General features: G+C 40.0%; 1 protein-coding gene across 5 annotated transcripts in view; it reads right to left on the reverse strand.

The window, feature by feature from the left end:
- The window catches only part of ITGB8 (integrin subunit beta 8), a 205,334-nt gene extending 178,582 nt beyond the window's left edge, over nt 1–26,752 (reverse strand). For 3 of the 5 annotated variants that reach the window (XM_023590364.3, XM_023590365.3, XM_023590362.3), the window contains exon 1: nt 24,685–26,550. In XM_023590364.3, the coding sequence (XP_023446132.1) occupies nt 24,685–24,811 (127 nt within the window). In that variant the 5' untranslated portion in view covers nt 24,812–26,550. Of the gene's footprint in view, nt 1–24,684 lie in introns of all 5 variants that reach the window. The other 2 variants (XM_004463943.5, XM_071215124.1) reach the window with 2 other exon arrangements.
- Between the last annotated feature and the right edge of the window lie 1,084 nt (nt 26,753–27,836).

The raw sequence follows: 27,836 nt of genomic DNA on the forward strand, positions 1-27,836 counted from the left end.
ACTTGGATAATTATATAAAGCTACTTCCTCTAAAAAGAAAACAAACTGTTATAATGAGTACATTTTCTACTTTGCTAACAGTCAAATCCAGGCAAATTGGTACAAATAAAGTTTGAGTAAAATTTGGTAGTATTTCCTTTTTCCACATGTATATTAAAATCATGTACATGTTACAGATATTTTCCAAATATATGACCTAATTGTTGAAAGCTCTACCTGATCACAGAGATTTAATACATACTATTACTTGATATTAATAATAAAACAAAGATGTAAATTGGTGTTCTAATTACTTGCCAATACCTAGTTATTACAAGTTTGGTTGAGGAATTTGTTTCCTCATAGCCTCTACAAAAATCTAGAGTGGGAGTAGGTGGTTAGGCCTATTGGCTAAAAAATCAAGGCACAGCAAATTAAAAAGTCAGTTAAATATCAATAGGGATTAAGTAAAGGGGCATGGTGGAGAAGGAAGAATAATGGGATGGTCTTAAGAAAAGGTATTTCTAAGTGGGGAAGTGTTGAAGAACTAGAGAAAATGTAGTACAAGGAAGTTATTGCCTTGGATGACACCTCAAAACTGTGGTGGATGTGGGACAGGGGAGGGGAGGACTCAAGAAAATAGGAGATGGTTACTTCTACTCTCTTTTTTCCCTCTAGGTTAATCCTTGGACTTCCTATATATATAGTACGAAACAGCATGCTTTATTTAACAACATTTTCACACTTGCTGTTTGTTTTGTTTAATATTCAGAGTATCTCAAACATAATTTTACTGTTGAAATAGACAAAGGAGCAGGATCAATTCATTAAATGCATTAAATGCATCAAAGCATTAAAATATACTGGTGGCCAAATTTCAGTTGCTAAAATACTTTTTATGCAACAAATGGATATTTCAACTGTGCCCCCATAGATTTACTTGGAAAATTCACTTTAATATTTGTCATTTGTTGCTAAATTATACATTTAGAAAATGCTACTCTCTAGCAGCAATGCCCAGCATAGACAGGCAATTTCCTCTCTTCTGCTTCTGCCACATTAATTTGTTTCAAACTTGTAGCAAATAAGCATTTGGCCTAAAAATGAGAATGAGTATCTCTATGAGGAAAATTATTTTATGTAAATAATGTTGCCTCTAATTTCATTGAAAAGACATGCACCAGTATTCATGTTTCATGAGAAACAGTTTGAATCCCTTTCTTTCTTGCTTTCTCTCTGAACTGGTTATCCCTGTTAGCTAGTCCAAGGGGGTATTTGGAGGTAAAGTGGATGACAGGAAAATGATCAATTCTTATACTATGGCTCAGGAGAAAGAGTGAGAGAATAAGGACATTATAAGAAAAAATAATTGTCTTTACACCCTAGAGGCAGAAACTGAGAGGGCGAGAGGGAGATTCTTGGCAAGTGCTTTACTGAGGGAATGCTCTTAGGACTGTCTGCAGGGGTTCTGAACCATTTTTGTTCCTCAGACCCCTTTGCCAGTCAAATGAAAACCATGGACCACTTACCAAGTCCATGCTATACTGTGTATTATTTAATAAATAAATCACATACACACCAATAATAATGTTTTTTTAGAATTTAAATTCAAGCTACAGACCCCTTGTTAAGAATCTCTGCTCTAGAGTGTGATAAATTAGAATTGTGTGGTTGAGAAAAACTGAAACACCACATTTCCCAGCCTGCAACCATGGTGGTCATCTGACTAGGTCTGATGTCTTGCATGAAGACAGAAGCTGCTGAATGGGCTTCTGTGAAAGGTTCTCCAAAGGCAGAGTCAGCTGGATGCCTCCTTTTTCACTTTACCTGCCCTGCTTCTTCCTCCCCGGACCTGTGATGTGACGTCCAGGTCTGCAGAGTCTTCTTACTTGGGGGAAATGTTCTCAACGAAGCTAATGCTAAGGAGAGCAGAGATAAAGAGGGACCAGGCCCCTCATTGCACTGTGGAGTCTGATGTAAGAAGAAAATTAATCCCAATCTTACTTAAGCTACTGTTTTTAAAGGTTCTCTTACTAGTGGATGATCATAATTCCTGATGCATTTTGTCAAAACCTGTAAAATTGTGTGATGCAAAGTGTAAACTCTAATGTTAACTATAGCCCATGGTTAATAGCAATGCTTCAATATGTGTTCATCAATTCTAACAAAGGTATTAGACTAATGAAAGATGTTAATGGGGGAAAGTGTGGGAGGGGGAGGGGATGGGATGGGCCCTATATTTCTGATGTAACATTTATGTAATCTAAATCTTCTTTAAAAATAAAAAATTAACTCAAAAAAACTCCTCTGAATATATGATGGAATGACAATGAAATAACACTTTTTAATGCTACCGATTTTGATGCAAAGACACCAAATTTCCTTATTTTTCCTTATTGCTAAGATCAAAATTAAATTTCAATCCATCAAATGTCCCTTGCTCTGATAAAGTTGAGTAATTTCTTACTGAGAAGAACTTCCTTAAAATGGTAGCATTAGGAAAGTCTTTACTTCTAGTTAACTAGGTTTATTAGGGCTTTATTGTATGTAATCCTTGTTTCACGGACAAGTTTAAACTTCCCCTGTTACTAGTAAAAAAAAATTCATGTGTTTACAATAGGATTTTATGCTAACATAAAGATTTTTGGAAAGCAAAGGGAAAAATAAAAGTCCACTTTCTAACTTGAGCAGGTTAAGAAATGTTAGGGCAGTGCTTAAACAAGGCAAAAGAAATTCATTCTCTTCTGTCAGTCTTCCCTGACCTGCTCGGGGCAATCCAGACATGAGTCAGAACTTAAAGTGGCTTGGGATGGCATAAACCAAAACTCTCGTTCATGATGGAATTTACAAGAAGAGTGGAATTCACCGTGGTGAAGCCACTGATGACTCCCATTTGTGTCGAAATGGGGCATCACAAGAAGACCGGTCACTTGGGGCAATGTCAGAACGTTTCATTGTGATTCAGTTGCACACACTGCGATCATCTTTGCTTTGGAAACATTCTTATCGCGCCTACACTGGGTGACCATGTAATTTATGTTCCACACCTCGACACTTTTTTTCATTTGTAAGGGGACGTTGTTAATTACATTGGTGCCGCAGATACAACCTGGAACTCCCCGGGCAAACCGGGGCCCAAGGTCACCCTAAACGCATAATATTTGGAGGATGCAGAGTGAGAAATAATCCATAAGGAAGTTATAGGAAATAGGATATGATGAAGAGAACAGCAAGAATTAGTGAGGAAGGAATCTCTTCACTTAAAGGAAGGCCTAAAGCTGGTTTTGAAGCATAGGTAAAATGCAGAAATCTGGTTGAAAGTGGTTTGATTTTAGATTATATCCTATCTATACTTTGACATATTCTTTGATGTGGAAAGGAAAGAATATAAAGAATCTTTAACATTTGCAATTTGAAAATAACTTTGCAGTTCCTGTTATTTCCTAGACAATGAGGTTTCTCTCAGTGGGCCAAGAGATCATTCAACACAAAATGAGAATAGTTCCTTGGAACATGAATCTCTTCATTTACCATAGCGATTAGCTTGTCTCCTGAAACACCTGGTGGGAATTTGTGACAACAGTGAGAGAAACTCAGGAAGAAAAATGGGGGTCAAAAAACAGCCTTTCACAGTATAGCTTTCCTATTTCAGACTTTGAACTTGAAAAATGATCAAAATCTTAAGATTCAAGGAGGGCTCCAGAGGCCCCTCTGAGGCAAATTCTGGTTAAAGCTGCATTTGTCTAACTTGGAAAAGCAGTATTAGTCATGTGCTTTGGGTCTTGTTTTAACTGGAACTTTTCCATACATTCCAACTGTCCTGTTTATGAGGCACACTCCCTTTTCATAAAAGCCAAAATATTCACCGGTTTCCCACTCTGTTTCTCTAAATAATGTTTTCAATCTAACACACTAGAGTTCCAGTGGCTCTTCCTATTTTCCTCTCCAAATCTTGGCAGGTATAAATTTCCTTTCTCCCACTTAAAAAAAAGAATCTTATGTCAAAACCTCAAATGCCATGGCTTTGTGTGTGTGTATGTGTGTGTGGTTTTTCCTTAAATACTGTCTAACACAGAATAGTGGATAATATAAGGAAAGGTAATTATTTCAAAGCATAGTTGAAAAACCCTTGCTAATTAATTAGTACTATTGTTAGTTAGTCCTCAAGTGATGACTCAGTAATTCCCGTATAGCTCAAGACTACTTTTGAAAGCATGTAGTATGTTAAAACTTACCCCATCATTAGTGCTAAGGACGTTTCATTTTTCCACACTAAAGATAAAGGTGTCAGAGTCTTCCTAGTAAATTATTTTCTATCCTCAGTGCCAGAGACATCGCTACATGCTTTGTGTCTTTTTCGAACCTCATTTTATTTCTAGGTGTGAAGAAACTCAGGGTTTGAACCCAAAAGCCCTAGACTGAGACTGAAACTTCACCGAGTGAGCTCTTGCATTGGATTAGCTGGCACTTTCTCAGCACAGGGAAGAGACTTTTTTTTTTTTTTTTTTTACAATTGTTTCTCCAAATTCTTGCCAGGGAACTGCTCTGAGCTGCATGCTAATAAGGCAGAAGCACATGAAACAGTGTTTGCAGTTCCTTTTCCAGTTGTGAGTTTCCAGGTCTGCCCAGGAACCCAAATCTGGAACAGTGAAGAAGGCAACTTGTTCTTGTTCTAAGTCTGTCTATTCTTTGACCTTGGCTTCATGATTTAACTTTGCTGAGGTTCTTTGCTTTTTCCCTCATGGTAGAGAAAACGCTTCCCTTTTTTCCAACAAGCTGTGTTCATCCATTATTCATCCATTGAGCTGTAAAATACTTCAAAGTGTAGAGCATGATGCAAAAAGACATTATTGGGGGGTGGCATGTACAATTCTTTTAGTTTATGGGAATATATCAAGATGTATTTTATAATATAACATGAAAGTTTTAATTAAAAGGATCATGAGAACCCTATACAAAGTGTTGTTTGTAATGCAGAGAATTCACTCTTTTGTTTTAGCATTGTAAGCAAAGAGGCATGAGCAAACTTTTGTTGCGAATACAAATGCTCTGTACCTTGTTTATAGTAGTGGTTTCACATATCTATACATCTGTCAAAACCCATCAGTTAACATTTTAAATGAATGAAAGTTATTGAGTAAATTATATGGATAAATTTGATTTAAAATTAGCATTCTAAATTAATATAGATAGAGCATTATTTGTCAGATAAGGGACAACCTATAGTGAAGAAATAGATTTCTGACAGTTTATAGAAAATTATTAAATTACTTTGTGGTTTTTTAAATGTAAACCAGTGATGTATTATATGCAGTCTTTGACTTACAGAACAGTTTGTGGTTGCCTAGTCAATAATCCCTACAGGGTATTTGCCTGATTTATTTATCTTCTATTCAGAGCAAGGGGTAAAATCTTTTATTGCTCCTTCAACTAGATTGAGCTCAGTGGTGAGATAAAATTCTTTTGAAATTTAAAAAAAAAATTTTTTTTATATTCTTCTTGGAATTTCTTGCAAATCCTCAGCAGCAAGAGAAATTGAAAGGAGTAGGTAATGATGTCAAGGTAAGATTAAGTATCTTGACAACTAGTACTATTATTAGCACTAATAATATTAATATAATACTAATTTTCTTCTAATCTTAAGACCAAAGATGACCCTAAATACTTTGATGTCTTTTATAAAATCCATTTTATCTTTGGGTTTTGATCACAGGAAATGAAATTATAATTACAATGAAAAGATTACTATAATGAAAGGATTATAATCAAAGGATTTTCAGCTAACTGAATCTTATATGATATTTATTCTCCTAAAATTCTTAAGTTATATTAAATTATTTCAATTAATAATTTCTCAGTTTAATTTTATTGGCTGGAATTTGACTAGGTACTTCTTTCAATATATAAGGGTAATTTCTGAATTGAAGTACAAGTAGATGAAAGAGTAACAATTTGCCCAAGTTAAAATATTGCATTAAGATATGTCCGTAATTTCTTAAAGGGCATTAGCATAACTTGCAGCATTTTTACGAAGTTGCATTCTCTTACACTTCACAATGTTCTGACTGAAGAATCAGTTAATGACATTTTATTTTATTGGCTCAAAAAACCATCCAACCTAGAAGATAGTGAGGCAGTTTCAGAGAGAAACCATTAGGCTGTTCCCTGCAATCCTTGTGGAAGTGATAAAATTAACAACTAGAAGTCAAGTATGCAAATTTATAGTCTTGTGCCTTCAAACCAACAATTCCACTGGATGTGCAGTAAGTTAATTCTATAAATTCTCTCCAGACCACAATTCTGCCTTCCCCATTGTCCATCTGTGTAGTCTAAAAGCTTTCTTGCAACTAACTTCACAACTTACCAAAGTCTCACTTTTAAAAATTATAAATCTGTTTATTGTGTTTATTGTGTAATATATACAATGTTAAGTGCTTTATATGAAGATTCATTATTCTAAAAACATTATTAGGTAGATACTACTATCTATTTTAAAGAAGAAGAAACTTATGGCCAACTATGATAGAGTAAGATGCCTAAGTTTAAAATGAGTGAAGTCAAACATAGGTCTACATGAGGTTATTGGCAAGTTTTTGCCCTGAAAATAAGATCTTCCTTCTTATCCAATATTTATATGCTAGTATCCCTATGCAGCTCAATCCTGACTTTCCTGGGTTCATTCTACCAATGCCCATTTCTGTATCATGTATGCATTTCTGTGACAGCCCATGAAATTCTTTATGGAAACCTTTTTATTTTGAAATAATTTTAACCTTAATATATTTTATCAGCCCTCTCCCCATTTGAGAATAGATTGCATACAACATGCTTTACCTCATAGTACTTTAGTAAATACATCCTAAGAGCAGGAGTATTTTTTTACAATCCTAGAGTTTGCAAATTCAAGAAATTTAAGATTGATACTATACTATGAACTAATCTTTAGCCTACATTGTCCTACGAAATTCTTATTCCGTATTCTCCATATATCCTCAAAATGGTCCAGAAACTGCTTCCCTGTCATCAAAACTCAGCTTTATCCAGAGTTCATCCTTGGGGAAATCTTCAAATGATGCTTTCCTATTTTGCTTGCTCTCTCTGTCTTATTGTAGGGTTCTCCCTCACTCCCTACCTTCCAACACATATCAACCTCTATTCATTTAAAGTCCACATCTCTTACTGAATATGTCCCTCCCCATCTTTGTTATCATACCAGACACTTTTCTGAATTCCATAATGTACTGACCACCCTGCTCATGGTTTTCTTCCCCATCCAATTCCATGGAACCATCTACTGCACCTGAAATCCCCAAATAACCCAGACACCTCACGGCTTCTACCATGGACAGAGCAGCTGGGAAACCCTGGGGCCAGGGACTGCAGCAGGGAATTCTGAACTACAGGGGCCACAGGATCACTTAACCCTGAAAGAGTCTTAGGCCCAAAGATCAAAGAGAAGAGGGAAGAGTGACGAATCCAAGTGAAGCTAGAGACAAGAATTCTAAAACAGCAAGTTGAAAGTAAGCAGAAGTAGGTCAGACACAAGGAGGGAGATGTATCCTAAGCAACGGCTCCAATCTCAGTATTTAAGGCTGCCTTTCTGGGGGCCTGTCATGAGCTCCTCCAAATTCCCTTCTCACCTCAGCTAGCCCCTAGCGGCCTAGTCCTACTTTTATTTAGCTTCTGTTGACTTTCCAATATTTTTTCACTTCCACTATTGTAAATATTTCCCCTCAAATTCCCAAGTATTTCTGCCAAGTTCTTAAATTTAAGAGTTGCCCCTAACCTCACTTCAAAATTACCTAGAATATCTAAATAATTTTCCTTCTTTTCAACTCAAAATTTTCATCTTTGTTATCTTTCTGGAAGAAGAAGAATTCTTTTCCTTGGGAAGATAATTTATTCTACCTTATCCAGTGAATTACTCACACAAAGACAAATAATTTCTAATCAGATTTAGCAAGTAGTATTTAGCAATGTCCAAATGTCCTCTTCCTTTTAAAAGTGGGCCGACACTCTTCTGCTCTTGCCATTCCCCCATCTACTCCTCTTTTTTAAGACTTTGGTTATTTTCACACCTCTCTAAACTCCACACCTTGATAGCTTTTTGCATTCCCAAGAGTTTAATCTCCCCTCCTTAGAGATGCCTACCCAATTATTATCTTCAGTTCCAAACTCTCACCCAAGTTCCGGTCTTGAACTTTCAATTCTCTGCTGGACATCCCACTTAGATTTTCATTAGTGGAACTTCAAACTCTACATATTCTTTTATTTCTTCCTGACTTGACTGACCTATTTCTGTTCATTACACTATTTTCCTAGTTATTCAGATTTAAATCTTTCTAGTCAATCTTGACTCTGCCCTTTATTTCACCCCCAGAAATCTGTCAGATCATCTAGACATTTTTGCTTTTACCTCAGTTATCTTCAGCATTCATCTCTCTTTTTCCAAACCCATTGATTTCACCCTACTTCAGGCGCTCATTACATATAATTTGCATGACTGTTATAACTTTCTCATAGTCTCTTTCTTCTAGAATGTACCCTAAAAATCATTACACACATTGTTGCCAGCTTCATTTCTGGATACAGTCAGATTACATTATTGCTCTAATATATAGTCAATCAGACAAAGACAGTAATGATTTTCTACCACTTGTGCAGTAAAGTTCAAACACATCTACCAAGTTCTAAGTCTAACCTCTCTCTTTATCTTCTCCCAGGATGCCCTATGCCATGACCAAAATACATGTCTTCTACTCTCTGTATGCAGAGCTATTCTTGCAGAGCTCTTTCCTCTGTTACAATTCAGCCAGTCCTTTCTACCTGGTTAGGAAGTTTGGAACATCTTCTCCAAACTCCTTCACTTCCAAAGCCTCTTTGCTTTGTACTACCTTCAGATATATTCTTCAGCATCCAGCTTAAACACCTATCTCACTTATAAAATCTCTTCTTTGTTAAATGCTTCCTGTTCCCTTCAGGTAAAGGTGACTACTTCGAGAATCTGCTTTTGAATCTATAGAATTTGCATTGTAATCCATATATTCCACCTTGAATTTTAGTTATTGGTATATATGTTATTTAGTTATTTGCATGTATGTATGTTAGTATATGTGAATGTATTTATCAAGAAGCAAATTCTTTGAGAGAGCAGAGAATGTTTAGATTATACCTGGCTAGGTAGTTTTGAAGGTCTTCCCCAAACCCCTCTACTTCCAAAGCTTCTGGTTTATATCACCTTTAGGTATGTTCTTCAAATATTGGTACATCTCCTTAGGCAATCAGTTCTATTATTTGGAGTTAGCGGTAGCCCAAAACATCCAAAGAAAGTCCACTGACACCTTGGCAGGAGATAGGGTACAATGAGCCTCACAGTGGAACTAAGTCATAGATCAGCCTTCCTCAGACCTCTTCCCTTCCTTCTAGGAACCAGCAACAATCTCCCAAACCCCCACTTTCCCTCCACCCACCACTCACAGCCTCATCACCACTGTCTGCCTTGAGTTCATAAAGACAAATCTCATTTTCTCTGTTTACCTTAGTCCCTATAAGCAGCTCAGCCCACCAAGACTCTCCTCACCTCCCCCTCCCCCCCCCCCACTGAAATCCCAATAAAGCTCTGCACATTCCTTCTACTCTCTCCATTTCCAACTCCCTTCACACTCCAAAACTCTCCTCCCTGTTGCCCTCTGAAAGCCAGAGGATTCTCTATCTCAATCTCTTCTCTGACTGTTCCCTTTACCTTCTTGCTCCAACAGAAACTGGTTCTCCCCTGAAGAAGGGACCTCCCCATTGACCACATGGGCAATGGCTGGTTTTACTCCCACAACACTTACAGTACTGGGCCTGGAGGCAGTAGTAGGTGTCTACTGAGATCTCATGGCACTTCCAGAGCACTCTCCCTCCTGGTTCATAAAAACCCTCCCACCTTTGACACTTCTGAGTTCAGGTCATATCCCCCACTCCTATGAATTGTTGCAGGGGTTTGCAGACCCAAGGGTGATACCTCCCATTTCTAAATGGTTTTGACCTCTGGCTTACTATCACACCCTCCAAAACTACTCTATCTCAATTCTTGGCAATTTCAGCATATATCACCTTCTCTGACCACCACCCGCTGTTTTTCAACCTAACTCACTGCTTCCATGGTCTGGACACCTCCAGTCCACTGATCCTCTGACCTATTAGATTTCTCTCACATCCCATGCTATCCTCTCTTCTCTCTACCTCCTTCAGTTATCCACAAGGTTGACTCTCTCACTTCCTTAGGACTTTGCTCAAACATCACCTTCTTAATGAGGGCTGCACATCTAGTCCATTTTAAATGACAACTTCTGTCTATCCCTAGTCCTCCTCATCCCCTTTACCTTGCTCTACTTTCCCCCATAGCAGTTATCTTATAATTATGTATAACTATATGTTTAATTTTTAATTTTCTCTCCCTTCACCCAAAAATATAAACCCCATGAGGACAATGGTTTTACCTTTTTTTTTCCTAATGGGTTTTACACATCCTGAACAGAACTCATTTTTACTAGATTTTAGTTATATATATAGAATTTATTACATTATACTGCATGTTGAAGTATCTATTTCCTCCTCTAGAAAGCCATAAATATTGAGGCAGACACTGTGCTGTTGTTTCTCTCCCTAAGTCCTAGAAAAATGCTTTGCCTATAGTAGAAATATAATGTAAGTTTGTTGAATGAATACTTGGCTCTTAACTAGAAATAAGTAAATGATCTTTCATAAATATAGTTCCAGAAGAGGGAAGAGTTGAATATATTCAAATAATCCATGTTTATTCATTTCCTGAGGGTGCTGTAAACAAATTACCACAAACTTGGTAGCTTAAAACACATCAATTTAGTCTCATGGTTCTGGAGGCCAGAAGTTCAATATCAGAGTCCCTGGGCCAAAATCAATGTGTCAGTGGGCAGGGCTGCACTCCTTCTGGAGACTCCAGGGGAGAATCCATTCCTTACCTCTTCCCACTACTGGTGACTACCAGCATTCCTTGACTTGGTGCTGCATCCCTTCAATCTATGCCTCTGTGGTCACACTGCATTCCCGTCTTCCGTATGTCAAATCTCCTTCTGCCTCTCTCTTATAATGACATGTGTGATTGCATTTAGGGCCCATCTGGGTAATAGAGGATTATCTTCCCATTTAAGATCTTTATCTTAATCACATTTGTGATGTCATCGTCGTCATTGTCATTGTCGTCCTCTTCTTGCCATAGAAGGTAACATTCACAGGTTCCAGGGATGAGGAAATGGACATCTTTGGAGGCTATTTTTCAGCCTATCACAACAGGCATGGAAACAATCAATAATGGTCATGGTGAGGAAAGAAATGAAATTTGATAGGTGTGAAACATCTTAGCATGCTGTTCCTCTCATGTTTTCCTCTTCAGGGCCTTTTGGTATTTGCTGATTCCTTTATCAGGAACACTGTTCCAGACATCTCTTACCCTTACAGGGCTCGATTCAGATATCACTCTCTCACCATCTTATTTAAAATTGAACCCCACTTCCCCAGCACTCTCTGAATTCCCTTCTGGGTTTTCTCTATAGAAGGTACTAGACTGTATAGTGCCCTCTAGCTTGCTGCATATCTTATTTCTTTATTTCATTCCTGTCTGCCACCTTCCACTAGAATACAGGTTTCTTAAAGGCAGGTATTTGTGTCTGATTTTTTCACTACTGTATTTCCAGGCTTAGAGCAATGTCTGGCACATCAGAGATACCAAATTTATTTGTTGAATGAACAACTCCCTTGCATTGCTCTCTGACCTGATGAGTTTACTTTTGTGTCTGAAGGTAACTTTCTCCCAAATTGAAACACTCTGTCCTCTTCCCTTGATTAACTCTGGAATTCAGCTCAAAATGCCTCTTCTTGGGTAAACTTCGTCTGTTATCCTCATTCACCCTTTCTCGCTGCTCTGAACTGCCCCTCAGCACTCATATACGGCACTTGATTTTTTTTTCTACTGGTTGTCTCTAGTTTTGCTACTTTGATATCCCTACTCTACTCATTTGATGAATTAATCATCACACTTCTTTCTGTTTTACACACTTCTAACGGTTCATACCAATAGCTGGTAAAATGCAAGTAACAGTACCATTAGGATACAGAACACACAGTCTGGAATTTGCTTTATGCTGATGAATGTTAAGACAGTCTCCAGGGAAAAAAATGTGCCTGAGAAGGGGTTCACAAGCAGTAAAATCTACAGGAACCTTCAATTAATCAGAATTCTACATTCTAATTCTAATTCTCTGCTAAAGGACAGAAAAAATGAAAACTATTCATATCTAGAAGTTATTGAGAGGTCATGTCCTAATTATCAGGATATCATCAACTTTATGCTGTCTGATTCTCAAAAACTCTACAGCCCCATGGCACCAATGGCCTGCACTGCTTACTTCATCACCATTATCACTACCTGCCTTGTAGCTCACACATCATTCCCCCAGGTCAGCCATCCATCTACCTGATGTCCTGTATTTTCCATGTTTCCCAGTACCTGGAACAAGTCCAAGTGTGCCAAGTAGGTGCTCAGGCAATTCCTTTTGATTTATTGACCCAATGATAAATGTAAGGCTTTGCAAATTCTTCCAATCTCAAAGAAAGTTTGAATGATACATTCAGACAAGACATTGTACAAATGCATCTTTAAAAGATTTTCAAAAGAAAGAGTCTGAATCTGAATGACCATGGGATTTAATTAAAACATTATCTTTTCACATGCACTCTAGATGATCAGGGTTTTACTATACTGTTTTTCACCCTCTAATGGGCAGCTCAGTTAATATTATTAAAATATTTCTAGATGAAAAGGAAGGGAATGAGCAAAGGAGATGCTGGTTGAAGGAAGAATGGACTTTATCATCAGGGAATAGAGCATGGAAAATTTCACTCCTTAAGGAATTCTGAGATTATAGTAGTTTTAATGGCATCCATTTCTCTGACATTTTTTTTCATAATTATTTAACATCTTCTATCTGCTATCGCACTCTGAGGACCTTAGGAAGACAGTTCCTGTTTGTGTGGAGCATAGAGAGTAACAGTGAAAACTGACATGTGACAGAAGCTTGACAGGTATGCTCTGAAAACATACTAGCAGGGTGCCATGGGAGAATGTCAACTCAATGGGAGACAGAGAGGGCTGGATAGTATGTGTGTGTGTGTGTGTGGGGGGGGGGGTGTTCAGGGTAAACTGCCTTGAGGAATTTCCTAAGCCCTTTTTTTACATGGTTGCAACTTGTCCCCAAATACTTGCTGTCTTAAAAATCACACAGTATCATTTGGTTGCTTTTGAGAGTCAGACCAGCCAAGTGGATCAGTAAAAGCTGTTGAAACAGCAGCAACCCACTGAGAGAAACGAAATCATCTCCCAACATGTAACATTCCAGGTCTAGTCTTTGATACCTGAATCCCTCCTGTTTCCCACCCAGCTTCTCCTTGGACCTCATATCTCCTTTATCTTCCAACACCAGAACATCTTTCCGGTTCTACCCCTTCACTTCTGCTGGAGCTCCCCAAGCTGCTTTTTAAATACACAACCAAATCATATTTGGGTGGATGATGTAGGAGTTACCCCACACCACAAATGAGGCTACAGAGTCTCTCTCCACCTTGTCAGACCAAAGCTGCAGATCCATTACATATATAGAGATAGCTTGGTTTACATCCACTCCTCCTGGCCTTGAAGGCTCTTCTCTCTTCCGAAACAAATAACGACCAGACTCCAAACTGTGTTTCCTGAGCATCTGAGCTCTCACAGTGCAGCATAAGAACTTGCTGCCAAGGATTCCTTGCCTCCTGGTCAACCCTGAGGCATTCAGGTTTCTACCACGCTACACCTTTGTACACCAACCATTTAGAGTGGGGATGAATGGAAGATCTTTTTCCCAATATGCTAGAGCATATAAATTCTTAGTAATGTCCTCTCAGCTTTCTGAAATGCCCTGCCAATCTCCTTGTGTTCTTCTGTGATCTCCTGTGCTATTCTGGTTAGAGAAGTCACTATATATATAAACAACAGCCAACAACTGGCCCTGTATGACCAACTCATTGGATGGTCCTAGGATATTTATAGTTGAGAATCCTTAAAGTTCTGCAAGGGTGAGTTTGCTTTATTAACAGGAAGTTCTTGGGAACCCAGTTTCTTCATAGGAATTTCAGGTATATGAATAACACTAGGTTGCAGAGGCGGGCTTCCAAATGTTTAAATAGCTCAACATTTCCTGGGATTTTCTGGGTGTTTAATTCCCCACTTCTCAATAAGGATCCCTAATGAATATCCTAAAGTGGATTACCTATTTTATAGATCCTTTGCTTTTCAGACCTTGAGCCTCAATTCTGGTGTTATTTAATATAGGGATAGAAGAATCTAGTTTGGCAGAGGAGCAAAAACAAATAAATAAACAAGCAAACAAACCCTACTTCCACAATGGACTTTAAAAAATTTAAACCCAAAGAGATTCAGTTACTCCATGTAGGAGAAAGAATTCCATGCTTTCCAATTAGTATTTGAAATTTTTTATTCTGGGAGGAGCAGAGATATAGCACTCAGTGAAAATTCTAACTGACCAAACATGTCTACACTGCCAAGCAATTCAGTCAGAAGCATAACATGTCACTTTTACGTTCAAAATCAAACACCTCTCTGGGAGTCAGAATGTGTGCAAAGGCCCTGATGAATGACTCATTTCTTATGCTCATAAGCGAATCTCTACCCCAACACATCCATTACCAGATAACCTACCCTACATCCCCTGCTCTCAGAGAGTGTGGACCTCTGGCATCAGTCATATTGCTTTCCAGTAGCCACGTGCCAGCACTGGGCATGTACATTAACATCTAACAGCAAGGCCTGGCCTCTCCTTCCAGTTATGCTCTTCTGCCTTCAACAGGGCACAGGCATATGCTCAGGAACCACCCTCCCCTTTTCCCACTCCATCAGAGTCTGGTCAGATGTGACCGAGCATAGTGTGGCCTTTGATTCTTCACAAGCCATCCAACATCTTCATCCTATTAATTAAGGACTGGTACTGATAACATCTAGAACTCGTACTTCCATCATCAATCTCAGGGGTCAGGCTACTGTCATATGCTCTGGCCCTTACCTTAGGGCCTTGGAACTAGCTGGGTTGTGGTTGAAACACTCATCCTGATGGACCTTTCCAACCCAAGCGCAGGATGCCAGAAACTGTGACTCTTTTTTTGAATCTTTCTCAGTGCCACCATCTTCCAGATGACTTCTCTTGGGACTTAGGCCCCATCTACCATTTCTAGAAAGTTTTCTTTTTCAAATTATGATACATTTGTCTGCAATATACCATTAAAAATCTAAACCAAATGCACAAAAATACAATGGGGCAGTCAGTACCTTGAGAGGTGTGCCTTGTACTAAGAGACAGAAGAGGGAAAAAAATGCAGTTCTGTTACAATGAATCCTTTGTTTCCAACTAGAACAGCCAGTTCTACAGCAATTCCCGCCCACTCCAAAACTTTCTAGCATTTTTTGTTCTACTGCAGTTAATGAATAACTGACACCACTTGGCATAGCCAGCCTGGCTTCCTAACCCCACTCCAGCAGGTAATTAGGAAAGACATTCCCTCCTTTGGCATTTACTTAAGGTACCTTCTATCAACTCACTTCTTGTAGAATCCTGAATTCTTTCTTTTGATTATTTTCTTCTTTGTCTGATCTTATAATATTTGAAAACTCTGGAACATAGCTTTCCTCTCAGCCTCTTCCTCTACCTGGTACCTGCAACAGTTACTAGGGAATTAAATTTGTAGCCCCCACTGAAACTGGGAAAAATTCCTGTACTTGGGAAAGTGTTTGTGGTTCAATACCAAGGAAAGGACCCTGGTACCACATATATGTGGGGAACAGTACTTGGCTATGGCTGCTTTTCACCATTGGCACATGTTGAAATCATCTTTGATCCTATAAGAAAATCAGGTATGAAGCCTTTGGACATCTCACATAACTAGTAATAAACGTTTGGCAAAATTCTTAAGACAGAGCTGAATCTTTTCTAGCCTTCTATCCTCCTGTCTTCATTACCTGCCTTTCCTTCCACTTCCAAAGTCAGTCTCTCTCTTGGACATTGGCTTGAATAGCTTTTGACAACTATGCTCTTTCAGGTTCCTTACTCTTTCCTATCTGAGGACTTTGATTTTTTGGCAATTCTCTAGAGTAACCAAACTGCACCAATAATGATCTGGAGTGGAAACAGACCCTGTCTTTGACAGTATTTGTGAATTAAAAAATAAGAACAATGACAACGAAATCATCCAGGAAAGACAATGAATTCATTTCTAAAGCAATTACTGGAATGGTTGGCTCATTGATAAAGTCAGCATGACAGGCCTCTTTTTATGTATTTTATATATACTTTTATTTATACTTTTTTTTTAGCAGCATGCAAAATCAAAGCATCTTGAATACTATCTTAACAGCATTGCTCTAATAAGCTCACCATAATTTTACATTGAAATTTTAATGTAATGATCTTATTCTTACTTTCTAAGAGTAATTTTATTCTTAGAAAATAAGAGTAATTAAGTAATTTTAGTTAGAAGGCTTTTTAAAATAACTCAGGGAAGATATTTCTAACATATCTTTTTAACATTAGTAGTTTCTTAGAAAGAATTCAGCTGAGCACTTTTGTTGAAAAGTATGATTGTTGCAATAAAATTATAAAATCCCAATGGAAACCAGTTTGACTTACACTATACTTTTTCTTTGATGTGTAAAGAATACTCATTTACTTAGTGAAAGTAGAAAGAAGGTCACATTAAAATTGATTTTTAAATTGAAAAATAGTTCCTTTACTCCACAAAGGCAGCATAACTGTTTTTCCAACATATTCATTTAGTTATGGATATTAGATTTATGCCAGATGAATAAGTCAACCCAATTTGATTTTTCTGTGACATATTTAAATAAATAAAGGGAAATAAACAGTAAAATAAAGTTAAAAATATGCATTTACTAGACTACTTTGCAAAAGAATAGAATTCAGTGTAATCTGTTTATATCTTCAAGCTTACCAAAAGGGATTCAGTTACTAAAACATAAAAGTATCTTGATATGAGGTGGTCTCTGTTGCTTTAATCATTTATCTCCCCATGCCACTACAACCATTAATGTGGAAACTCCCAGAAAAGCCTGCCCCTAATTTTTTCAGGGGGCAAGAGCAAGGATACAAATGGTGGGCATATTTTAAAATATTTTAAAATTACAAAACAGACTAAGAAACTGTTAAGTAAAATAATTCTATCCTCTTGCCTTGATAAATACACACTCATAATACTGGTAAGGCTAGGTTTGAATTTAGAATGTCAGATTCCTTAGATTTCTGGTTGGGAGCTTGGCAGCAAGGAAGTGTTGCCCCTCCAGCCCACAACCTAGCAGTCTTCCCCTCCTACCCCAGCTCTCTCCTCACTCCAAGAAGCCTGTCCCCACCCTGTGGGGACACTTCCTCAGCCTGCATGTCCAGTTGTTTGCTCCCCCTACATCAACTGCCTTTGGCCACCCTTGCCTCAGGTTTGGCACATGGGTGGCACAATCTACCATAGGAGGAGGGCCCTAGGAGTGGGCTTGGGGGTGATGCACACTGGCTGGGCATGCCTTGTGTACTCCTTGCCCTCCAAGGCCCAGAACCCAGGGCTGTCTATAATGGCTACTGAAAGTACAGGCTTTGGTGTTGAACCCACGCAGGCTTGAGTTCTGGATTCATTCCTATTAACCAAGACATCAATGTCTCTTTAAGTAGATCACTTACCTAGCAAAGGGGAATAATCACAATACATGCCTCAGAGGGTTGTGGGCATTAACAGGATATATTTCATACCATATATCCAGCAGAGTGCCTGGCCCAAAGAAAATACGCCACAAATCTTAACCATTGTTATTCTTTTAACTCCAGAACCCAGGATAGTGCCTGTTACAAAGTAGTAGTACTTAAAGAAAGAAAGCCTGAACAAATAAATAAATAACATGACACCTTTTAAAACTTAAACATACATTTAAAAAATTATCTGCTGGTAAAATTATTCTGAGAACTGTTTTTGTCCAGTTAGTCCTTCTACTTTTTAAGAGTTCCCTATATAGTCTTACCATTTGATGATTTCCTATACTTTTCATACATCTATAAAAATAGGTAACTTAGCCTTGGGTCACAATGTTAAACACTATTGCTTCAAATTACTTTCATTTTAAACAGATTGCCTTCAATGTTATTAATTAATTGAGCTTAATATTAAAAAGAATTATACTACATGTTTACTCGGTTGGAGCAAAAATATTAAGTCTATATTAACAAGTAACTTTGTTTTTTCATGATAATGCCAGTCAGGCATATGTAACCCATGCTATAGTATGTTTTAAAGGTTTGGCCACCCTCTTAACTATAATTCTAAATAGGTTCACTTAGTATTATTTAAACAATACTTCATAAATTTAGACATATTTTCCCTAAATGATACAAATTTATAAAATGTCGTTTTTTACCTATTTAGCTTTTGTAAATAGTGCACTACAAAAATCAACCCTCTGTTGATATATAGGAAGAAATAACTATGTATTTATGATATTAGAAATAATATCTACAGTAATCTTTAAAACTGAAAAACAAAAAAATTGCAAGGAACATAGTATCTATTTGGAACAAAGGTTTTGTAACCAATTAGTTTCCATCTTTAATAAAGACAACTAAAATTTTTAAAATAGATTACAAGATTAAATGAACTTTTAACATCTAAATGTGCAAAAAAGTCAAGCAAAATTTTTATTATCAGGTAAATCTTTTTTTTGCATGTTTATACTAAATATATCAGGAAATTTTTTTCTGGTAGAAGTATCTGTGAATTTCTATTAAAACATAACAGAACTTGATTCTTCCACACATCCATTATTCACAAAGAGAAGAGAGATTGGGAGAAAGTAAATATAGCCCTGTCTTGGAATAAACAGGCAATCACTCTGATGACAAAGTTGAAAAGAAACCTATTTATTCATTCAACAAATGTGTATTGAGGGTCTTTTACATGCCCAGCTTTTTTTTTTTTTTTTCTAACAAAAGAGAACAAAGTGCCTTCCCTCATGAACTTTATTCTAGTTGTGGTGTTAGGAAGAGGGATGGGGAGACAGTCAGTAAGCAAAGAAATATGTCAGGGGATGCTAAAGGCCATAAAGGAAAAAGAGGCAGGGTAAGAGGGCTAAAAAGCCTTGATCAGAGAGTTTGGAGATGCCTTCTCTGATAAAGCAGCATTAGAATAGAAATCTGGAGGAAGCATCAGAGAAGGAGTTAGCAAGATATGTGGGAAAAGAACATTCCAGGCAGAGGGAATAGGGTGTTCGAGCCTGGAAGTCAGATCATGATTAGCACCTTCAAGGTACATCAAGGACCAGTGTTGCTGGAGCAAAGTGAGAAAAGAAAGAGAGTAAGGAGATGAGGACAAAAGTCAGCAGGGGGTAGCTCATATAGGATCTCAAAGGCCATGTAAAGAATAAGGGTCTCCTAGCTGAGACAAATGAGAAGCCATGGAGAGGTCTGAGCAATAAAGAGATCTGAAGCATCTGTTAAAATAGTTCGAGCAGAAAATGGTAGCATGGACCAGAGCTGTAGCAGTGGAGATAGAAAACTGACTACGGGGTGTGAGAAAAAGAGAAAAATCAAGGATGCCTCCAAAGTTTTAGTGTGGACACCAGATGAGTAAGAGTGTGAAGGGGGCAGGTTTGGGACAGAAAATTGGATGTTCTGTTTTGAACGTGTTAGAGTTGACTTTTCCTTTACACAACCAGTGGAGATGTTGAATTGACAGTTTGCTGTACCCTCTGGAGATCAGAGAATTGGTCAGGGCTGAAGATATGCATTTGGGAGCTGTCAAATAGAAAGGGTATTTAAGATCCCAAGACTGGATGTGAGTATATATTAGGAAGAGAAAGTCAGGACTGGGCCACTCCTACATTTGGAAGTCAGAAGATGATAAAAAAACCAACATCAGAGATGGAGGAGCTTAAATCAAGAGATGACTGTCCAGGAAGCCCAAGGAAGATGCATTTCAAAGGAAGGGAGTGGTCAACAGTGTCAACTCGCTGACAGCTTTTAGGTCAAGCAAGATGAATAACTAAGAACTGACTACTGGAGCTGGCAATGGGGAGGTCACTGTACCTTAACAAGAATTGTACAACTGGAGAGATGCTAAAGAAAGCCTAACTGGAACGGGTTCAAAGAGAAGGTAAGGACTTTTGCTGGGAAGGAAAGTGAGAAACAGAGGCAATGCTGCAGGCAAATGTGAAGTCAAGAAATATTTTTTTTCTTTATTCTTTATTTTTTTTTAAAGATGGGAGATATTACAGTGTGTATGGACAGAGCAGAGAAAAACTCATGACGCAAGAGAGAGGAGGAGCAATCTAAAACATTGAAACTTCAAATAAACTATAACTGCTGGGTTTCCACTGGGATATGGCAATTAATGTATGCCTGGGGAAGCAGATTTATTCACATTATTTTTTCTTCTTTGTATAAATACATACCCAAATTCTTACCTATGCATTATTTTGAGGAAAAATATTTTTATATATTCAATGCAGCCATAATGGAATGATTGCAAAGTAAATGGCTGGGTTATGTTTCTCTTTCCTTCTTTTCCTGTTTTCTGCAATTCCTCTCTTTAAAACTTATGAACATCATGTGACCCTAAATTTCTACTGAAAGAGACCAGCAAAAAAAAAAAATCCATGCTGTTGGATTAATGGCAGTGTATTTTTCCTCCAGTAGTATTTTAGGTTAAAATAACCTGAGGGGTTTGCTTCAAAATAATCCAATTAGTCCTAAAATAAACTTTGAACTACAGTAAGTAATACAATTATAAAAATGCACTATCATCAATTGTCACAAATGTTCCACACCAAAGCAAGGTGTTAATAATAGGGTGGTATATGGGAATCCTGTATTTTATGTATGATTGTTCTGTAAACCCGCAACTTCTCTAATAAAGAAAAAATAATAATCTAGTTGGGGTAGGAGAGATTGAGTGGGGAGAGAGATGAAAGAAGCTGGCTATGAATTGATAATTTATGAAGGTATGTGAAGAGCACATGGCCTTCCTTGCATCATTCTTTCTGCTTCTGAATGCATTTGAAAATTTCCCCAATATAAAGCTAAAAATCAAAAGAAACCATAGGGTCAATACCATGCTTAACCCCAAAGATTCTATTATATGGTTAAGTTTTAGAGAATTTGGTAACAGGTGAAGGAGTTATTTGGGGCCACAGAAATCTTTCTGGCATTTTTCAAAACATAGAAAGCTACTTCACTATTGGGGATACAGCAAGGGCATAGATGGCTTTTTAACTGATCAGAAAGTATCTCCGTTCTCTAAGATAGAAGTAATTTGATTGCTTATTCAGGTAAATAATTTGGAAGACTGGATTTTTAAAAATGATTTTTTAAATGATTTTATTAAATATCCTCTACTTTAGTTAATCATAAAGGCTTCTGAGAGGACTTACACTTTGGGCTATTTTTTTAGGTAAAGTAACACTACAGTCACAAAGCAACGCTAACCCAGTTGATTGTTATTTTAACAGGGAGGTGAAGAAGGTCAACCACCACACCAGGGAGCCAAGAGTGCCTACAACTGCAAGCATCCATCATCCATGTGGAATCTAAGGCCCCTCTCGATATAGAGGTGGAGAGGACATAGCCATCCCAGGGTCCACAGGATGAAGGAAAAGAGTATGGATTAGAGTGGACTTACTGATATTCTACTCTGGAACTATTGTGATTAGTAATGGAAGAAATTATAGCATTGATGTGAAGGAAGTGGCCACGGTAGCTGCTGAGGGTAAGGAGAGGGAAGAAGAGAAATAATGTGGGGGCATTTTCAGGTCTCGGAGTTGTTCTGCAGGGACAGATGCTGGACATTGTATGTCCTGCCATGGCCCACTGGGTGGACTGGGGGAGAGTGTAAACTACAATGTAAGCCATTATCCATATAGTGCAGCAGTGCTCCAAAATGTATTCACCAAATGCAATGAATGTGCCATGATGATGAAAGACGTTGTTGATGTGGGAGGAGTGGGGCGAGGGGGGTGGGGGCTATATGGGGACCTCTTATATTTTTTGAATGTAACATTTAAAAAAAAAATAGAGAAAAAAAGAATACTAGTTGATTTTGCACAGAAGGTGAAATTTCATTCTAACAACAGTAACCTTTTTAAAAGAAATGGTAATTTCTGAAATTTGTCACTCCTATTGCTATACAAAAATTGAGGTAACAAAAATTTTCAATCTTTCAAAATTAGCAACTGAAGAAACAATAGTTTTGCTATATTAACTCCTTAAATATTAACCAGTTAGGTATTCCTCCGTGTTTTCCAGTTACTCATTAACCATTTTATACTGTTATTGTTTCTCTAATTGTTGGTAATTTCCACCAGGGAAAGTTGAAAAGCAACTCCAAAACTTTTTTCTTGGTCAGAAATGTTCAGATTTTGTTAATAGCATCTCTCCTACTTGCTAAATATTTGTTGTTAAAATCTGCTAGGTACTTGAGGCCTATACATTCTACTTCAAAAATTAAACCTTAAGCTACATTGTTCTTGTACAGTTTATGGTTTCTTTTGTATGGCTTTATTGCCCTCAGCATTTCCTTGGTGTAAACTAGTGAGCAAGGGAACAAGATTTCCTTTGTAACTGATACCTAAACTTCTATTCTGCTTGAAGCATCTAATTTGCACTGTGAAGACATATAATCTTAGACTTATAGCTATTCATGAAAGTACTGCAGTTTATGTTGGGTTCTAATTTTCTAAGTTGTATTGTCTATAATTTAAATTTTTGCATGTTTTTAACTGCAATGCATATCAGTATATATCAGAAACCTTTGCACATTGACAGAGACTGGCAATAGGATGCCTTGTTCTGATTCCAGATCAACACTCCCTTTCACAACTGCAGGTGCCAGGGAGCCTGTTCATAATATTTGCTTCAAATCACCTACATTCACTTGTTTTGAAAACAATGCTATTACATGAGAACTTGACTAATCTTTACAAATACAAATAATCAAACCATATATTACTATTATTAGAAACATCTAGAGTTAAATAGGATTTTTTCCCCTTAGCCTATGTATTGGGTGCAAAATCTACTCTGTTGACACAAGTCTGTCATTTTACTATTGTGTATATATTGGTGTACTAAATGTAGAAAAACATTTTGTCATTTGTTTTTGAAATAGGATGGGATTATGCTCTGTGGAAAATCTGCTGCAAAAAAAAATGCATGATAGTGAAATCTACTTTTTCCTTTGCCTTGAGTTACATTTGTTTTGAAATGAACATATAAGCCACAAAATAATGATAAGATAAAAATTTACTCTAATTACCTCTATTTTACATAACTCAGTAACTATCTCCCTGATACAAACACTAGACAATTATATATGAAACAATTAAGCAAAGCTAGTTGGCTGTTTCCATTTTAAGCCTTTCTTTACAGGTTACGATTTGACTGTTTTAATTAATTTCAGGCAGAAACTTGGCACTTCGATGTAAAGTGTAGGAGAAAATTGTAAGTCTACAAAGTAACTGCAATTATCAAACTCGCCTAGAACCAGAAAGGTTAGAGAAAGGCTCTAACAGAATTTTAAAACTCAGTGATCACTAAAATCACATAAGGTTAAATCTTAATGTACCATGGCATAATTACTGCATTGGCAAAAATTAATGTTTGACCTACATTTAAAACCATTAAGAACTCATCCTAAATGGGTAATTATCACCCTTACTTGTATATTTTATTTTTGCTCACTATCCAAATACTACCACCTTACATTTGCACTAATTCAAAATTCCCCAACATCATATACACTATTTAACTTGAGCTTCCCTTTGTGATTTAGTGAGAGTAGGCATTGTCCCCATTTTACAGATGTGGAGGATAAGGTTTATAAAGAGGTAACCCTCCAAACCCACGGTAATTCTGAAATGAAAGCTGTAAATTCCGGTCCAGGTTTCTCTCTGCTTCTCAGTCTCAGGGACTGATCTCAGTAAGGGATCAATTAGCTAGCAAGTTTTGTTTTGTTTTGTTTTGTTTTGTTTTAAACTGAAATATGGTGACTTAAAAAAAACCCACAGGAATGTGCCTCAAGTTTGTTTAATTCATTTTGGCTGAGCAGGATGACAGAAGAAACTTGTAGCTGCATCCTTTTCGTGGACTCAAAAAAAAAAAAAAAAAGACAGCAAATTTATTCACAGCCTTGAATCAGATGCAAGATAGTGTTTAGTGGACCCAAAATATATTCTGTACAAATACCTCAGGGATGCACTGGAATCCCTAAATTGGCTTCTGCAAATACCATCTCCCTTCCAAACTTTCATTCTATTGCTGCTTTTCAAGACCCGGGAGCAATGGACAGTATCTCCTCGTATAATTAGTTGTCACTGTCATTCCGGGAGGAAGTGCTTGACACCTGGCCTCCCTGGGGCCGCTGGAAAGGCGGACGCTGCTACACGACCGCGCTCTTACGTTCCCAGGGCAGACCCAAGTTGTCACCGGCTACTTGCCCGGCTGTTCTGCCCGGGCAGCTTTTCGTGCCAGCCCAGAGACCTTTGGGGTAGAGAAGGAAAACAAAAACAAACAACAAAACAAACAAGCAGAAAACACTTACCACTTTGGCCCAGTCCAAGAACCACTGAAAACACCCAGGTCGCCCGGAAGACCCAGGCAGGACCTCGCCGGCAGTTCTGCAGGCAGACCAACGCGGCGGTTAAAAAAGCCGGGGCCGAGCGGCACATAGTGCACAGCAGCCCGCACCGTGCTCGCCGCCGGGCTGCTTTCCGCGCGCGCGCTCGCGCCTCCCGGGCGCACCTCGGGGCCCGCGGGCCGAGTCTCGCTAGCGCGTTCCCCGCAGGCCCGGCGGGCGGACCCCGCAGCTCGGAGCAATCGGTGCAGGTACGCGGGCCCGGGCACCGCTCGGCATCTCAGGGCCCCCTCGGCCCTCCCAGCTCGGCCTGGCGAGCCCCGCGGTCTCCGCGTGAAGCGCCTCCTCAGACTGGCGACAGCCCGCGGCGGCGACGCGAGCGGGAGCTCGGCCGCCGACTCCCGGACAAAGAAAAGAGCTTTTGTTTCTCTCTAGGCGCTGGGGCTTCTGCCGCATAAATCAGCTTAGCAAAGAGCCAAACACAAGGAAACCCAAACAAAGCCCGAAGCTGGGGGGAAAAACCACCCTAATGTACATTCACTGGGTGATGCTGCATCTGTGGGAGGGGACGCCGGCGAGGCCGAGGGGGAAAAAAGTCGATGGCGCATCAATCAGCGCGAGCTTCTTCCACAGGTGGGCAGGGAGGCCAACTGCAGGGAGTTGCAGCTTCGCAGCCTCGTCGGCGGAGCGGCGGGCAGAGACGAGGCGGCGGCGTCCTGGCTGGCGAGGGAGGAAGCTCGGGGTGCCAGCAGCCGGGGGAGGCGGCTCCCGGAGCGCCCTAGAAGCGCCCGCCGGCGCCCGCCGGCACAGCGCGAGGCATCGCAGCCCCTGGCTTGGCGTGGAGTAGAGGGGACGGCCGCGGCCGCGAGTGGGGAGGTTCCGCGGGTTCTGGAGCCCGGCCTCGCGGGGGCTGGGGTTTCGTGCCCTCGTCCTTTTGACCCCGGTGCCCTGCTAAGACGTCCCGCCGCCCAGAACCTCGGCAGCTGGAGTGCTGTGGAGCGCACTAGGCGAGGATGTGAGGGAGGTGAGGCTGGCGATGGGCGGGGGAGGGGTGGTCCTGTCTGGTACTTCGGGGGTCTCCCGACGTGCGAGCAGCTGGACGCGCTCTGGGCGGCGAGTTGCTAGGAAACCGCCCCACGCTACCCAGCGCTGTGCCTCGCGGCCCGCAGGCGCGGCGGCGGCCCCGGCGGCTGCAGCAGCAACAGCTCGAGCAGCGTGGGCGGGACATTGGTGAGGCATGAAGTCACCGCGGCCCACACTCGCTCTTTGTTTTGCTCACTCCAGCTTTTTTTTTTTTTCCCCCTTGGCTCGGATAGTTGCCATTCCCATCGTTTGCAAGAACTGATGGGTAGCAGCGCAACAGGAATCGCACCCCCGGTTCCCTTACCCTTCCTCCCCCGAATCCTTGCACCCCAGCGCTTGCTAGCTCGTGCGGAGACTCGGTACGAATGGCAGCTGCACTCAAACCTCAGTCTCACCCCCACGCTGTGCGCTCCTTTGTTCGGAGATACTCACTGCCCCGCATCTGCAGCGTACAAAGTGGAGTCTAGAGGCCTCTCCCCGCCCCCAACACCCACTGTTCCGGGGCAGCGCGCTGCCCACTTCGCCTGCAGAGTTAGGAGCTCGCCCTCTGCCCCACTCCAACGCTGTCCGGAGCCCTGGAGTGTGCGGCGAGTCTGCAGGGGCTCTGCTGGCGAAACTTCTCGCGGCTCCTCCACCCTGAGCTTCGGCCATTGGCTCAGCAGCGCATCTCTTCTTCCCTGGGTCTGGTGGTGGCCCTGGGCTTTTGCTAGCTTTGGTGCGTCTTCTGACCTTAAGCGTCACCTTCCCAATAAACGGAACAAAGAAGTTACAGGCGTCGGCGGAGCGGGGAGATAGACGCTAAAGCGGGGTGGGGGTGGGGGTAGGGGTGGGGTGGGAGGGACGCTGCTGCCGCTCGCAGCCCAGAAATTTAGGTGCACGCGGGGAGTGGATGTTGTGCTGGGCAACTGTCGGAGAAGTAGCCTGCCTCCTCAGGCCCTGTCACTACCACGCTAGGCCGCGGGAGGGAACCCAGCCCCCCGGGTTGAAGACAAGGCTTTGGGACACAGCGTGATGGTTCTCTTTGTCCTCTAGGGGCAGCAGTGGCCCCCTGTTACGAAGTCTGACCTCTGTTTCCCACTAGCTGCCGGGCGACCTAGCCTCTTAGCAGGTATCAGACCGGTCCAGCCAGGTTGAGGTGAAATATGCGGGAGTTTCCTTCCTTCTTATTTGTTTAATCATTTCCATCTCCGCATTTGGAGTGAAAAATCAAGTAGGAGGCTCTCTTTTTCTTTCTGTTTTCTAATTGTTAACTGGGTGAGTGGAAAGTACCTGGTTAATTAACCACAACATCAAAAACTCCCCCACTTCAGGTGTGGACTGCACATTGGGGCCCACAGAATTAGCTAAGCAAACCAGGAACCCAGCAGAAAAATTAAAAGCGCCCTGTGTCTACAAATGAGATCCTTTTGAAAGTCCGAAGTTATGATCTAAACCTTAAAAATTGGCACTTGTAACACAATTACACTGCAGGCAATGTACTGTAAATAGGATTAAATCCAGCTCAGTTTCATTATTTTTTTTCTTCCCTTAGTTCCATGTTTGAGCAGCTGTGGTTTTGTACTGGTGGTCTTAAAATGGAGGGGTTGGAAAGTGGCTGGGATGGGGTGAGGACTGGACAATGCGACCACCAGATGAACACATTTGGGCTCCAATTAGGGATTCTTCATTTGAGCAGCATTTATATTCTCCAGAGATTATTTTACAGATCTCAGGAACACAGTTACCTTTGAGACAGTGCAGTACTGCAATAAAGAAAATTAGTCACTTCCATACTCCCGGTAAGGAAGTGTCTTAATCCCCTCAACACTGTAGAGTGACTCTTCTGTCAGAGTTTCATGACATATGTTAAAATCGAATTCTTTTTTTAAAAAGATTTATTTTTTATTTATTTCTCTCCCCTGCCCACCCCCACCCCCACCCGCTCTGTGTCCGCTTATATTCTTGTCAGCAACACTGGGAATCTGTGTCACCTTGCTGCGTCAGCTCTCCGTGTGTGGTCACCACTCCTGGGCAGGCTGCACTTTTTTCAGGCTGGG

Source organism: Dasypus novemcinctus, chromosome 5 (assembly GCF_030445035.2).
Source record: "Dasypus novemcinctus isolate mDasNov1 chromosome 5, mDasNov1.1.hap2, whole genome shotgun sequence".
Lineage (NCBI taxonomy): Eukaryota > Metazoa > Chordata > Mammalia > Cingulata > Dasypodidae > Dasypus > Dasypus novemcinctus.